Source organism: Thalassophryne amazonica, chromosome 15, assembly GCF_902500255.1.
Source record: "Thalassophryne amazonica chromosome 15, fThaAma1.1, whole genome shotgun sequence".
Lineage (NCBI taxonomy): Eukaryota > Metazoa > Chordata > Actinopteri > Batrachoidiformes > Batrachoididae > Thalassophryne > Thalassophryne amazonica.
In genome coordinates, this window is record NC_047117.1 from 74,019,416 (window position 1) to 74,035,209 (window position 15,794).

At 41.0% G+C, this 15,794-nt stretch overlaps 1 protein-coding gene across 2 annotated transcripts; it reads left to right on the forward strand.

The window, feature by feature from the left end:
- The first annotated feature begins 5,770 nt into the window (after window positions 1–5,770).
- Window positions 5,771–14,578, forward strand: LOC117527062 (zinc finger Y-chromosomal protein 2-like). Of its 2 annotated transcripts, none has more exons than XM_034189225.1 (4): window positions 5,771–6,063; window positions 11,193–11,299; window positions 11,467–11,602; window positions 12,543–14,578. In XM_034189225.1, exons 1-4 carry the CDS (start codon window positions 5,847–5,849, stop codon window positions 13,934–13,936), a joined length of 1,854 nt encoding a protein of 617 aa, XP_034045116.1. In that variant the 5' UTR covers window positions 5,771–5,846; the 3' UTR covers window positions 13,937–14,578. The 2 variants fall into 2 exon arrangements, with proteins under 2 accessions (XP_034045116.1, XP_034045117.1); XM_034189226.1 differs by having other exon boundaries at window positions 11,482–11,603; window positions 12,541–14,578.
- Window positions 14,579–15,794: the final 1,216 nt, after the last annotated feature.

A 15,794-nucleotide genomic window follows, 5' to 3' on the forward strand; every position in this document is an offset into this window, starting at 1 on the left:
GCAATGCCGGCTGGCTGATTGTTTAAGTAGAGGACAGTTTAATTAGATGCAAGTTTTTTTAGCCATTTTAGCCAATTTGTTTTTTGTTTTTCATCCTCTTCATAGCTGCCCTCCCTTCATCCTCATTAATCTCTTGCACTTCCTGATTTACTCTCTCTACATCATCCAGCCTTTTCTCTCTCATTTTCTTCATTTGTCAGCTCCTCAAAACATTCTCTCCACTTTGTCAACACACTCTCCTTGCTTATCAGCACTTTACTATCTGAATCTTTTACCATCCTAACCTGCTGCACATCCTTTCCAGCTCTGTCCCTTTGTCTGGCCAATCAGTACAAGTCCTTTTCTCCTTCCTTCAACTTCTTCTACAGCCCACTATATGCCTTTTCCTTAACTTTTGCCACATCTCCTTTTACTGATGTCTACTTTCTTCATATCTCTGACTACCCCCCCCCAACCATACTGTTCATGGGTGATTCTTAGACTACGGGCACTTATTATGTCCTTTGATCACATTGTATGAAAAACCGAAAAAAGAGGAAATTTCACACTTTTATAGTTATCTTTACAATGAAAGTGTGTTAAGAAATTTGTTCTAGTAGTCTATGATGACTTTTTCACCTTTTTTCAGCATCATTATATGCAAATATTGCCGTTTTGTGCTTGTCCCACACCCAGACTTTTTTTTTTTTTTTAGAAACATATGTTTATTGAGTTTAACAGCTTACAACAACTACAAAAACAGTATTTAATACACTGAACAAGGCATATACCAACCAAACTATAAAACTATAAAATATTCCACTCCCCCCACCCCAAAGGTAACTTAAAAATCAATAAATAAATAAAATGAAAGAGAAAATAAATAAATAAGTGGATAACGACATTACATCATCATGCACAGCTTAATGTCACATTTAAGGTATCAACAGTTAGGGACATGTCACCTTTAAGTTTCCAGAGTTTCTTCAACTTCACAGTTCTCTAAAAATGCAAGAAAGGGATTCCAGATCTCTTTAAATTTGGCTGATTTCTTTTTTAGCGTATATGTTAACTTTTCGAGGACAAGGCATGACAATAGTTCTTTCAGCCAACGACCAACAGAAGGTCTCCTAATGTCTTTCCAGCAAAGAGAGATCAAACGTCTAGCCTGTGCTAAACATAAGTCCGTGAGTTTCTTCTCTTTGCTGTTTAGCATACAGTCCTTTGGATATAAATTAAGAATACAGAGTGCAGGACAGTCGGGTACTGGATTCCAGGTCATCTGAGAAATGCAGTTTAGAACTTCATTCCAGAAATTTCGTATCTCAGGACAGTCCCATAAGCAGGGAAGTAAAGTGCCCTTTTCAACATTGCATTTAACACAGGTATCAGGAATATTTGGATTCATCTTATTCAATTTATCTGGAGTAATATAAGTTCTCATAATCCAATTATATTGAATCAGTCTAAGGTGGGTATTTAGTGTTAGAAGTTGAGCCTTTGAACACACCTCTCTCCAATCCTCCTCTGAGAGGTCTATTTTCAAGTCAGTTGCCCATTGAATTTTCCTGTGTTCAGCAGAGTCTTTATGATTTGTCACCAGTATATTATAGAGTAAGGATATTTTACCCTTGCCAGAACGATTGTTCACTGCTATGTTTTCTAGCAGGGACAAAGGGGGCTGTGTATAAGAGTGCATCCGTGCATAAACAAAACTTCGTAGCTGTAGGTATTTAAACAGGTGTGTCTGAGGAATATCATATTCATTTCTGATTTCTTCAAATGAAACTAATTTACCTTTGTATAGATCCATAACTTTGCAAATGCCCTTTGTTGCCCACATTTTAAAACCTTGGTCTTTTCTGCCAGGAATGAAGTTATCATTCATCATCATCATAAAAAAATGAGGTGGGCTTCATAGATAATTGGCAAAGCTTCTGGGGAAAACCTGGTCTTGTTAGGAGAGACGGCATCCATCCCACTTTGGATGGAGCAGCTCTCATTTCTAGAAATCTGGCCAATTTTCTTAAATCCTCCAAACCGTGACTATCCAGGGTTGGGACCAGGAAGCAGAGTTGTAGTCTTACACACCTCTCTGCAGCTTCTCTCCCCCTGCCATCCCCTCATTACCCCATCCCCGTAGAGACGGTGCCTGCTCCCAGACTACCAATAACCAGCAAAAATCTATTTAAGCATAAAAATTCAAAAAGAAAAAATAATATAGCACCTTCAACTGCACCACAGACTAAAACAGTTAAATGTGGTCTATTAAACATTAGGTCTCTCTCTTCTAAGTCCCTGTTGGTAAATGATATAATAATTGATCAACATATTGATTTATTCTGCCTAACAGAAACCTGGTTACAGCAGGATGAATATGTTAGTTTAAATGAGTCAACACCCCCGAGTCACACTAACTGTCAGAATGCTCGTAGCACGGGGCGGGGCGGAGGATTAGCAGCAATCTTCCATTCCAGCTTATTAATTAATCAAAAACCCAGACAGAGGTTTAATTCATTTGAAAGCTTGTCTCTTAGTCTTGTCCATCCAAATTGGAAGTCCCAAAAACCAGTTTTATTTGTTATTATCTATCATCCACCTGGTCGTTACTGTGAGTTTCTCTGTGAATTTTCAGACCTTTTGTCTGACTTAGTGCTTAGCTCAGATAAGATAATTATAGTGGGCGATTTTAACATCCACACAGATGCTGAGAATGACAGCCTCAACACTGCATTTAATCTATTATTAGACTCTATTGGCTTTGCTCAAAAAGTAAATGAGTCCACCCACCACTTTAATCATATCTTAGATCTTGTTCTGACTTATGGTATGGAAATAGAAGACTTAACAGTATTCCCTGAAAACTCCCTTCTGTCTGATCATTTCTTAATAACATTTACATTTACTCTGATGGACTACCCAGCAGTAGGGAATAAGTTTCATTACACTAGAAGTCTTTCAGAAAGCGCTGTAACTAGGTTTAAGGATATGATTCCTTCTTTATGTTCTCTAATGCCATATAACAACACAGTGCAGAGTAGCTACCTAAACTCTGTAAGGGAGATAGAGTATCTCGTCAATAGTTTTACATCCTCATTGAAGACAACTTTGGATGCTGTAGCTCCTCTGAAAAAGAGAGCTTTAAATCAGAAGTGTCTGACTCCATGGTATAACTCACAAACTCGTAGCTTAAAGCAGATAACCCGTAAGTTGGAGAGGAAATGGCGTCTCACTAATTTAGAAGATCTTCACTTAGCCTGGAAAAAGAGTCTGTTGCTCTATAAAAAAGCCCTCCGTAAAGCTAGGACATCTTTCTACTCATCACTAATTGAAGAAAATAAGAACAACCCCAGGTTTCTTTTCAGCACTGTAGCCAGGCTGACAAAGAGTCAGAGCTCTATTGAGCTGAGTATTCCATTAACTTTAACTAGTAATGACTTCATGACTTTCTTTGCTAACAAAATTTTAACTATTAGAGAAAAAATTACTCATAACCATCCCAAAGACGTATCGTTATCTTTGGCTGCTTTCAGTGATGCCGGTATTTGGTTAGACTCTTTCTCTCCGATTGTTCTGTCTGAGTTATTTTCATTAGTTACTTCATCCAAACCATCAACATGTTTATTAGACCCCATTCCTACCAGGCTGCTCAAGGAAGCCCTACCATTATTTAATGCTTCGATCTTAAATATGATCAATCTATCTTTGTTAGTTGGCTATGTACCACAGGCTTTTAAGGTGGCAGTAATTAAACCATTACTTAAAAAGCCTTCACTTGACCCAGCTATCTTAGCTAATTATAGGCCAATCTCCAACCTTCCTTTTCTCTCAAAAATTCTTGAAAGGGTAGTTGTAAAACAGCTAACTGATCATCTGCAGAGGAATGGTCTATTTGAAGAGTTTCAGTCAGGTTTTAGAATTCATCATAGTACAGAAACAGCATTAGTGAAGGTTACAAATGATCTTCTTATGGCCTCGGACAGTGGACTCATCTCTGTGCTTGTTCTGTTAGACCTCAGTGCTGCTTTTGATACTGTTGACCATAAAATTTTATTACAGAGATTAGAGCATGCCATAGGTATTAAAGGCACTGCGCTGCGGTGGTTTGAATCATATTTGTCTAATAGATTACAATTTGTTCATGTAAATGGGGAATCTTCTTCACAGACTAAAGTTAATTATGGAGTTCCACAAGGTTCTGTGCTAGGACCAATTTTATTCACTTTATATATGCTTCCCTTAGGCAGTATTATTAGACGGTATTGCTTAAATTTTCATTGTTACGCAGATGATACCCAGCTTTATCTATCCATGAAGCCAGAGGACACACACCAATTAGCTAAACTGCAGGATTGTCTTACAGACATAAAGACATGGATGACCTCTAATTTCCTGCTTTTAAACTCAGATAAAACTGAAGTTATTGTACTTGGCCCCACAAATCTTAGAAACATGGTGTCTAACCAGATCCTTACTCTGGATGGCATTACCCTGACCTCTAGTAATACTGTGAGAAATCTTGGAGTCATTTTTGATCAGGATATGTCATTCAAAGCGCATATTAAACAAATATGTAGGACTGCTTTTTTGCATTTACGCAATATCTCTAAAATCAGAAAGGTCTTGTCTCAGAGTGATGCTGAAAAACTAATTCATGCATTTATTTCCTCTAGGCTGGACTATTGTAATTCATTATTATCAGGTTGTCCTAAAAGTTCCCTAAAAAGCCTTCAGTTAATTCAAAATGCTGCAGCTAGAGTACTGACGGGGACTAGAAGGAGAGAGCATATCTCACCCATATTGGCCTCTCTTCATTGGCTTCCTGTTAATTCTAGAATAGAATTTAAAATTCTTCTTCTTACTTATAAGGTTTTGAATAATCAGGTCCCATCTTATCTTAGGGACCTCGTAGTACCATATCACCCCAATAGAGCGCTTCGCTCTCAGACTGCAGGCTTACATCATAGTTACAGGTTCTAAATCTTTAATGGTTGGGGTGATAGTGATACCCAGATATTTAAATCCATTTATTGCATTATTGAAAGGGTGTTTTATTACTGAATTTATCTGCTCCTGTTTGTTCAAAAACATGATGGAGGATTTTGTTTCATTTACTTTAAAGCCTGAAAATTTCCCAAATGCGTCAATTAAATTAGTCAGATTAAGAATTGATTGATTTAGGTCTGTTAGAAGTAAGAGGGTGTCATCGGCATACATTACAATGCGATGTTCAGTGTCCGTTACAATGCGATGTTCAGTGTCCGCCACACCCAGACTTTTGATCTTCAATGATAAAAATGAATGGTAAAGAAACATTTTTTCTAATGTTTTAAAATATCTCTGAGTAAAATATCAGTAAAATAATCAAAACATAATTGGGGTATTCAATGTCATACAACTGTTGTGATTTTTTCAAACAAAATGTAGTTGTCCCACACTATTGCCGTAATTTCCACCACAACACTGTAATGTCCCTTTAAAAAGTTTGTATGAAAGATTGTTTGGGTAGTTTCTATGGAGATAAACAGTGACATCAGAGCACATGTATATAGCGCCAAATCACAAGAAACAGTTGCCCCAAGGCGCTTTATATTGTAAGGCAATGGTGTGGTGGAAATTACATTTACAAGGCCAATAGTGCCCGTAGTTAAAGAATCACCCTCTACGCCCGTGGATCTGTTTTTAAAACACAGACCATGTGTTATACACTCCGCGCCGCTAGGGGGCAGACGCTCTATTAAAATGAATTGTAACCTACCATTAAACTCAAGAGAAGAAGATACAACAAACATTTCTGTCGTTTTGGTCGATCGGGGCTTCGTTCATTTTCCGGCTGATGCTGAATTTATTTAGAACAATAAGAAAGGATGGTGACTTATGTGGGTCTACACGCTCAGCTGGCGTCCATCATGGAGGTGTTGGCCAACGCGGCGGTGGCGGATATCTGCCGGCTGGTGGACGACGCTCTGGCCGCCGTCAGGTCGGAGGTCTCCAGGACTCAGAGGGAGAATGTGGCCCTGAAAAGCAAAGTGCGTCTGATGGAGGTCCAGGGTCACAGGGACGGAGCTACCTGCTCCGGATCAGGTGGGCACCGGCAACACCCTCTCCTCCCCAACACACACACACTTATAATTTACAAGAAACAAAGCCCATGGTTTCGTGTGTTATGTAACTTTGAGGATGTTTAACTTGAAAGCACACTTAGTGTTCTTATCAGGTCAATAAAACACAACTTAAAGGAGCAGAGGAACCATCAGAAAAAACAACCTTGCGGTGACCTCGCCCCAGGTGAAGTCACCCCAGGTGAAGTCACCCCACTTTGTTTAGATGAGCTCACGTAAAGTCAGTTAAGTGTGGGTTTCTTATATTTCACTCATTTCTGTCACCACACTTCATTTAGGTGAGGTCACTTAAAAGTCATTTAAGTGTGTGTTTCTTATATTTATGTCACAGGACTAGAATTTTTTCCCTGATTGTCGGAGCTGTTATAGTTAACTATCATACATGTTAAAAGTACCAAGTGGTTTCTCAGTTGGGTATGTGTGGCACTGTGTTGAACACCTACAATACAAATGATGTAAATTTCTGGTGTATTTATCACAATGGTTACAAGATACACTGTGACCCGACTGCGAACAGGTGAAGTCACCACATTGCAGAATATGTTTTTATATAATTCCTCATTTTCCAGGATAATAGACCCCTCATGCTGAAATTTGACTGTGTTACATAGATTCTGCACGAGAGTTACTTTCACTAATCCAGTTCTGTATATTTGTCAGCTTAGTTTGAGAACTCATTTGTCACAGTGTTTGAACCATTGTTTTGTACTTCAAAGAGGGAATGATCAGGCTGTCCTTCACAGGTCCTCGTATTGTTTCAACAGTGAGTGTTTATTCTTCACCAGCAGCTTTCTTCACACTTTGGGTAACACTGACCCTCTTGATCATATCATGTTCCTTCTTCCAAGAGTTTCACATAACCATTTGGGCCTAGCTATCCATGCTTAAGAATGACTCGTTTAAAGTTAGGGATCTGCCAGTGTGATGTGCAGAACTGGGCAGTGCTCCCTGCTTCTTCTGGGCTTTTAACCTGACAATTACATTCCCCGACCTTAAAACATCATCTCACAAACAAAACTTGAGTAAGAACAGTGTATAAATAATGGTGTGTATAAATAATTTATTACATGAATATATCAAAATTTAAATATTACGTTACAAGACTGGGGTGACTTCACTCAATACAAAGTGGGGTGACTTCACATGGAGTGGGCGTGACTTCACTCAAAACAAAGTGGGGTGACTTCACATGGTGTGGGTGTGACTTCACTCAAAAGTGGTAAGTGGGGGCTGGGTTGTATAGAGCTTTGTAGGTGAGGAGAAGATTTTTTTTTTTTTTATAGTGGATGCGGGGAGCCAGTGAAGTTGGATGAGAACAGGGGTGATGTGATCAGATGATTTGGCGCGGGTGATGATCCGGGCAGCCGAGTTGTGGATGAGTTTCAGTCTGTTATTGAGTTTGTTGGGGAGTCCAGAGAGGAGGGCGTTGCAGTAATCAATGCGAAACATGCTTGTTATACTTCCATTGTGTCTAAAGTGTTTGAGTTTGGGTCAGTGTTTGTCCAAATTGATGAGTAAAATTAATGCAACAGATGTCTTCAAACATTCAGCTCTTTGGTTTTCCTTTTCCTTGTACGGCATCCAATAACAAATCACTGTGATTATCTCGAGATGAAGAGGTGACATCATGGCATGAAAGCTGTACAGAAGGATGCTGATTAATTTCAAGCTCAAAGCGTCGGGTCAAAGCTTGTGTTGTGCATGAATTGTGTCTGTTTGTGTTTTGTGTACAGTACTGTATCAGTATCAATGGACTAAACATTATGCATATGTTCTGAACAGTTTATGAATCTGAACTATTCCTGAACTGGATCGTGATCCCAGTAATGGTGTTACTGTTCAAACTCGTACAAATTCCCAGATGTGTGCAGAGCCAGGTCCAGACGCAGAAGTATTGTTAAAAATTTCCAAAGTATTTAAGTATTTTTCAAAAATGTAATCAAAACTCTTATTCTAATCCAAACCCTTGACAACTTAACATAAAAATATGTGCAAGGTTGGTGGGCAGCCGAGAGACGTCTCGAGCCTCATTTCGACCCTGGGAAGTGCGCAGCGGCTTTCCAGACATGGTGGTCAGATATTTGAGTAAAAGGAGCCCCGACCAAGTATTGAGTGTATAAATGAACATACTCTTGAGAAGTTCAACATTTCTGTATTAATCCTTTTTTGATTTGATCATATGAAATATTCAAGTATTTTAAGACTTTTTTTTCTCCCATATTTTTTTGGAACTCTAGGCAGTAATCCTCAAAATTAAATTAAAAAGCTTGAAACATTCATTCACTCATTCATTTTCTATACCATCTTACTCCATTCAAGGGTCACAGGGGTGCTGGAGCTTATCCCAGCAGTCTTAGGGCGTGATGCGGGTACACCTTGGACAGGACCCGCAGGATTTTACATTATACATAACTAGTCTTGAATTATATAAAATTTTCACTTTACTGACAAAAATATTCAACTTTTTCATGATATTCAAATTTTTGAGATGCAGCTGTAGTGCAAAACCAGTAATATTGTGATACAATAAAGTATGTTGCTGTTAAAAAAGTGAAAAATATTATTTTGAGGTCATATCACCCTCCCCTTGATTAAAAGCGTAGTAACCCTCTCACAGTGAAAAGAAAGAGAGAAAAAACAAAATGCTAACAGGTAGAAACACAGGACTATTAGACCTTGGCAGAGGTGTGTGCTGTCTGAGTACCAGTGCAGTATAAACTGAAGCTACAGCTATAGTTCACATAAATTAAATCGACATGTCAGTATACAAAATAAAAAAGCAATGGATGGTTATAAGGACAGAGCACAAGTCAGTGTAATGTAGGGTTTGTGTTTACCTTATTTGTAGTCTTTCGGTAGCATGACTCAAGCAGCGGGTCGCCTCTTTGAGTCTGGTCTGCTTGAGGTTTCTTCCTCAATATCTTTGGAGGGAGTTTTTCCTTGTGACCAGTGTCACCTGTGTGCTTGCTCTAGGGATTGGTAAGGTTAGACCTTACTTATGCGTTGCACCTTTGTTGTGATTTGGCGCTATGTAAATCAATTTAAATTACACTCAACAAAAATATAAATGCAACACTTTTGGTTTTGCTCCCATTTTGTATGAGATGAACTCAAAGATCTAAAACTTTTTCCACATACACAATATCACCATTTCCCTCAAATATTGTTCACAAACCAGTCTAAATCTGTGATAGTGAGCACTTCTCCTTTTCTGAGATAATCCATCCCACCTCACAGGTGTGCCATATGAAGATGCTGATTAGACACCATGATTAGTGCACAGGTGTGCCTTAGACTGACCACAATAAAAGGCCACTCTGAAAGGTGCAGTTTTATCACACAGCACAATGCCACAGATGTCGCAAGATTTGAGGGAGCGTGCACTTGGCATGCTGACAGCAGGAATGTCAACCAGAGCCGTTGCTCGTGTATTGAATGTTCATTTCTCTACCATAAGCCGTCTCCAAAGGCGTTTCAGAGAATTTGGCAGTACATCCAACCAGCCTCACAACCGCAGACCACGTGTAATCACACCAGCCCAGGACCTCCACATCCAGCATGTTCACCTTCAAGATTATAATTATTGTATGGCCTTGCCTTGCAATGTGGAGCGCCTTGGGGCAACTGTTTGTTGTGATTTGGCGCTATACAAGAAAAAAGTTGATTGATTGATTGAAGATCGTCTGAGACCAGCCACTCGTACAGCTGCTGAAACAATCGGTTTGCATAACCAAAGAATTTCTGCACAAACTGTCAGAAACCATCTCAGGGAAGCTCATCTACATGCTCGTCGTCCTCATCGGGGTCTCGACCTGACTCCAGTTCGTCGTCGTAACCGACTTGAGTGGGCAAATGCTCGCATTCGCTGGCGTTTGGCACGTTGGAGAGGTGTTCACGGGTGAATCCCGGTTCACACTGTTCAGGGCAGATGGCAGACAGCGTGTGTGGCGTCGCGTGGGTGAGCGGTTTTCTGATGTCAATGTTGTGGATCGAGTGGCCCATGGTGGCGGTGGGGTTATGGTATGGGCAGGCGTCTGTTATGGACGAAGAACACAGGTGCATTTTATTGATTGCATTTTAAATGCACAGAGATACCGTGACGAGATCCTGAGGCCCATTGTTGTGCCATACATCCAAAAACATCACCTCATGTTGCAGCAGGATAATGCACGGCCCCATGTTGCAAGGATCTGCACACAATTCTTGGAAGCTGAAAATGTCCCAGTTCTTGCATGGCCGGCATACTCACCGGACATGTCACCCATTGAGCATGTTTGGGATGCTCTGGACCGGCGTATACGACAGCGTGTACCAGTTCCTGCCAATATCCAGCAACTTCACAGAGCCATTGAAGAGGAGTGGACCAACATTCCACAGGCCACAATTGACAACCTGATGAACTCTATGCGAAGGAGATGTGTTGCACTGCATGAGGCAAATGGTGGTCACACCAGATACTGACTGGTATCCCCCCCCCCCCAATAAAACAAAACTGCACCTTTCAGAGTGGCCTTTTATTGTGGGCAGTCTAAGGCACACCTGTGCACTAATCATGGTGTCTAATCAGCATCTTGATATGGCACACCTGTGAGGTGGGATGGATTATCTCAGCAAAGGAGAAGTGCTCACTATCACAGATTTAGACTGGTTTGTGAACAGTATTTGAGGGAAATGGTGATATTGTGTATGTGGAAAAAGTTTTAGATCTTTGAGTTCATCTCATACAAAATGGGAGCAAAACCAAAAGTGTTGCGTTTATATTTTTGTTGAGAGTAAATTAAATTATTTCCTACTACTTTTTACTCTTTATTTTACTTTGTCTTTTATCTGTTTATTGCCTATCGTAATTTTATTGTTATTTTTAATTAATTTATTTACGATTTGGGGTAACTTGGTGCCCTTTTTTTAAATTATGTACAGCACTTTGGTCGATTGCTGTCATTTTAAACGTGCTTTAGAAATAAAGGTTGAGTTGAGTTGTGTTGATGTTTTCCCTGCTTTGTGTTCCTGCATCTGGAAATTCATCAGCTGCCTCGTTGTCTTCTTGTGATGTTGCGGAGGCATCACATTTATCTGTTTTTCTTTGAATAGAACACTTTGAAGAACATCCTGCCGCTGTAAACACGAGCTCCAAGCCCGCCTCCCTGGGGAGTTCAGAGTCTCAGCTGTCGAGGATTACCACTGCGATGTGTCCAATGGTCAGCTTCTTCTATTTCTTCTCTTTGTCATACCTCCTTGTCTTCTCTAATATTAGTGAGACCTCAAGTGAGAAAAGGCCTCTGAGGGAGTCGTGCTAACTCAGATTTGATGAGAGCAGCATGGCACAAAGTTCTGCTGTGTTAAACTTTGACTTTCTGACCTCACGTTTTCTGTGCATCAGCCGGCGATGATGACGGAGCCGCCAGTGGAGCCAGATCTCAGCACCATCAAGAAGGAAAGGCTAGAAGAGGAGCTGAGAGGCTGCAGCGTGTTCAAGGACCATCCGGTGGTCTCCAGCAGCAGTACGTACGAAAAGGCACCGGAACAAGAATCACAAGCAAATATTACAAGGAAACAGTCTCAGCTTTTGTGGATGAAGCTAGATCTGTACGTGAATTTGTGTCCAGAGGCATTAAACTGTTTTTAAGGAGGGCGGGGCTTATTAGAGACGGCCCCTTATCCATTTAGCTGCCCTTATTTCTACTGTGTTAAATAAATTAATGTGTGCACCACATGTGTCCAAACTAGCTTCAGGTGGAAATGAGAAAATATTTTTGATATTTAAATGTGAAAACACTTTTTATTGTGTACTTTATTTGCACAGATAGCAGTTCTCATTTAGAACAACTGGAAGACAGATGTAATTACTCGGGGAAAAAAAGGCTGTACTAGAGCACCACACTTGTAGAGCGCAAACCTCCGCCAACACTAATTTCCAATTCCACAAATTGTTACCTTGGAAAATTTTTTTCAAGATTTATTTATTTATTGTTCTGTGTTTTGCCTGACGTTCACCTTTGCCCAACCTGTTCCAAAAATTAATAATCTGCAGACACTTTACACAAGTAATGTTTCCACCGGATTTCATGAATTTCATGATTTTATTTTGCACACACACACACACACACACACACACACACACACACACACACTGGACTGATGACATTCGTCTAGTGACACAGCGGCTGGCAGGATAATAAAAGACAGCAAGGAACAAAACTCAGCTCATTATTCAAAAGCATGTGATCATGTGACTCACTAAGACATGTAGAGCTCCCCCTATAGGTCAGTTTCAGTTATTTTTGGGTTCCCTCTGACTGAAGGAGTAGCTAGTGTGTGAACTTGCTAAAATATCTGGAAGACAAAATGCGTTAAATTAAACTTCTGGATGACTTAGAACAAAAAAAAAAGAAAAGAAAAGATTTTTGTTGGACTTTTTCTTTCTGTCTCTGTGTCCTGCAGCCAGATCGTCTTCTTGCTCTTTTCCTGCAGAGGACGACCGCCCTCTCCACGTTCAAGCATCCGTGAGCATCACCGAAGCACAAGTCAGGGTCTCACATCGGTTTGAGAAAGACCACTTTCCCAAACCTGACACTCAGCGGCAAAGAAAGGCAACAGAGGAAGTCACGAACCTGACGGCGCCACAAGCGGAAAACGCACACAGCGGGCTGGGTTTGTATTGTCTTCCAGCAGAACAAACACACGAGACGGTAACGAGGAGTTCTGTCTCACACAGGGCCCAAGAAATAAAAGACGTGGGTGACAAAGGCGGTGAAACGGTGTGTCTTGTAGATCCCGGTGACTCTCTGCCCCTTCCACAGTGCAGCGGCGCTACTGTGATTGATGCACAGACTGTGAACGGTGGAAAGACTCTGGAATTGGACGTGCTGTCCACACACACTGCAGTGAACAGTGTGCGCGGTGCTGCACAGGCTGTGGCAGCGGACTGGAGGGGAGAAACTGCAGAAACAGCCTCAGCCGTTAAAGTGGAAGATCAGATCCAACCCTGCTGGTCTGAAAACGCTGCTTTTGGGGCAGATAATTTAGTTTACATCTCCACAGATGCTACCGAGGAAGTTAAGGTGAATAATAACAGATTAATGAGCAATAACTGCTTTTTATCACAGAGTTACCACAGAGCGAGTGACTCGGGGAAGAAATGCACTGAGCTGGACACCGATGGCTTTGACTCCTCCTCCTTTGATGATCTGTTTTCCTCCCCAGAAGTAGCTAGATCCTTAATAGCTCCTCACAAAGACTGCACAGAAGGAGGCGCTAAGGAGCAGCTCTTATCATCATCAAGAGCAGCATCTTTTCCATACCTAAGCAGTAAAAGAAGTTTTGGAAACCTTTCAGCCCCAACATCAGAGTCTGTCACCTTCAGGAACCCGTCATCTGATTCCAGAAGCAAAGTTCTTCCAAGCAACATAGGGCGGGTTTTCAGCTGCCAGCAGTGCAACAAAATGTTTTCCAGCTCCAGAGACCTGGCGGTGCATCAGCGATCCCACGCCGGAGAGACCATCTATCACTGCCACGTCTGCAAGAAGCCTTTTGTCCACCCGAACCAGCTGAAAACCCACCAGCGGGTACACACCGGGGAGAAACCGTTCAGCTGCACTCAGTGTGGGAAGCGCTTCTCGCAGTCGAGCCACATAAAAAGACACATGAGCGTCCACACGGGGGAGAAGCGCTACAGCTGCAGCCTGTGTGGGAAGCGCTTCTCTCAAGCGTGCAGCCTCAAAGTGCACCAGGCAGTTCACACTGGAGAGAGACCCTACAGCTGCACCAAATGCGGCAAGAGTTTCTCCGTGCTGGGTAACCTGGTCCGCCATCAGAGTGTTCACATTGGCAGGTGAAGCGGCTCAAAATGACACTTTCATCTGTGGTTTACCTTTTTCTTATTTGGTGTTTTTGACGTGTAACAGCTGTAAGGTGTCATCGGAGGGCTTCAGTCCTGCCAGTCACGACTAACTGAGACCTGGAACTTACAGAAGTGAGACTGCAGGTGCATTCACACTGGATCAGGGTGCTTTTCTGACAGATTTCAGCATGTGCAGGAAGCTGGTCGTCCAGAGAGTCAGAGGAACACAAATGCACTTTCTCAGTGTCTGAGGAGTATTTCAGTGTGACGGTAACCTGATGACTGCCGCTGTGTGTCCACATGTGAAATGTTTGGTGGGTGATCCAAAGAAATAAATGCCAAATCTTTAACCAAGAAGACACTGATGCTGATGTGAAAGGTGACATAAATGGAGTCATAGAAGTACTGGCATCAAAAATGACCGCTCCAGCTATTTTTCAGATGTTTTACTGACTTTACAGATCCTGTGCTTTTTGGATACATGAATATGTGTATGTGTACCGTGGTCAACTTCTGATTGGCTAATTCCTCATTTGTTTGCTAAACCTGATAAAGGCGTTGACCCAGGACATGTTTTTTTCCTTAAAATAAATTTCTGAAAATGTTGAGTATTGGTTGTCTCTATAAGTATCAGGTATATATAGTGTTCAGAATAATAGTAGTGCTATGTGACTAAAAAGATTAATCCAGGTTTTGAATATATTTCTTATTGTTACATCGGAAACAAGGTACCAGTAGATTCAGTAGATTCTCACAAATCCAATAAGACCAAGCATTCATGATATGCACACTGTTAAGGCTATGAAATTGGGCTATTAGTAAAACAAACAAACAAAAAAAAGGGGGTGTTCACAATAATAGTAGCATCTGCTGTTGACGCTACAAACTCAGAACTATTATGTTCAAACTGCTTTTTTAGCAATCCTGTGAATCACTAAACTAGTATTTAGTTGTATAACCACAGTTTTTCATGATTTCTTCACATCTGCGAGGCATTAATTTTGTTGGTTTGGAACCAAGATTTTGCTCATTTGCTAGTGTGGTTGGGGTCATTGTCTTGTTGAAACACCCATTTCAAGGGCATGTCCTCTTCAGCATAAGGCAACATGCCACAGGCAACTATTCAAGTATTTTGACATATCCAAACTGATCCATGATACCTGGTATGTGATATATAGGCCCAACACCATAGTAGGAGAAACATGCCCATATCATGATGCTTGCACCACCATGCTTCACTGTCTTCACTGAACTGTGGCTTGAATTCAGAGTTTGGGGGTCGTCTCACAAACTGTCTGCGGCCCTTGGACCCAAAAAGAACACTTTTACTCTCATCAGTCCACAAAATATTCCTCCATTTCTCTTTAGGCCAGTTGATGTGTTCTTTGGCAAATTGTAACCTCTTCTGCACGTCTTTTATTTAACAGGGGGACTTTGCGGGGGATTCTTGCAAATAAATTAGCTTCACACAGGCGTCTTCTGTCACAGCACTTACAGGTAACTCCAGACTGTCTTTGATCATCCTGGAGCTGATCAGTGGGTGAGCCTTTGCCATTTTGGTTATTCTTCTATCCATTTTGATGGTTGTTTTCCATTTTCTTACATGCGTCTGTTTTTTTTTTTTTGTTTGTTTTTTGTCCATTTTAAAGCATTGGAGATCATTGTAGATGAACAGCCTTTAATGTTTTGCACCTGCGTATGTTTTCCCCTCTCCAATCAACTTTTTAATCAAACTACACTGTTCTTCTGAACAATGTCTTGAACATCCCATTTTCCTCAGGCTTTCAAAGAGAAAAGCATGTTCAACAGGTGCTGGCTTCATCCTTAAATAGGGGACACCTGATTCACACCTG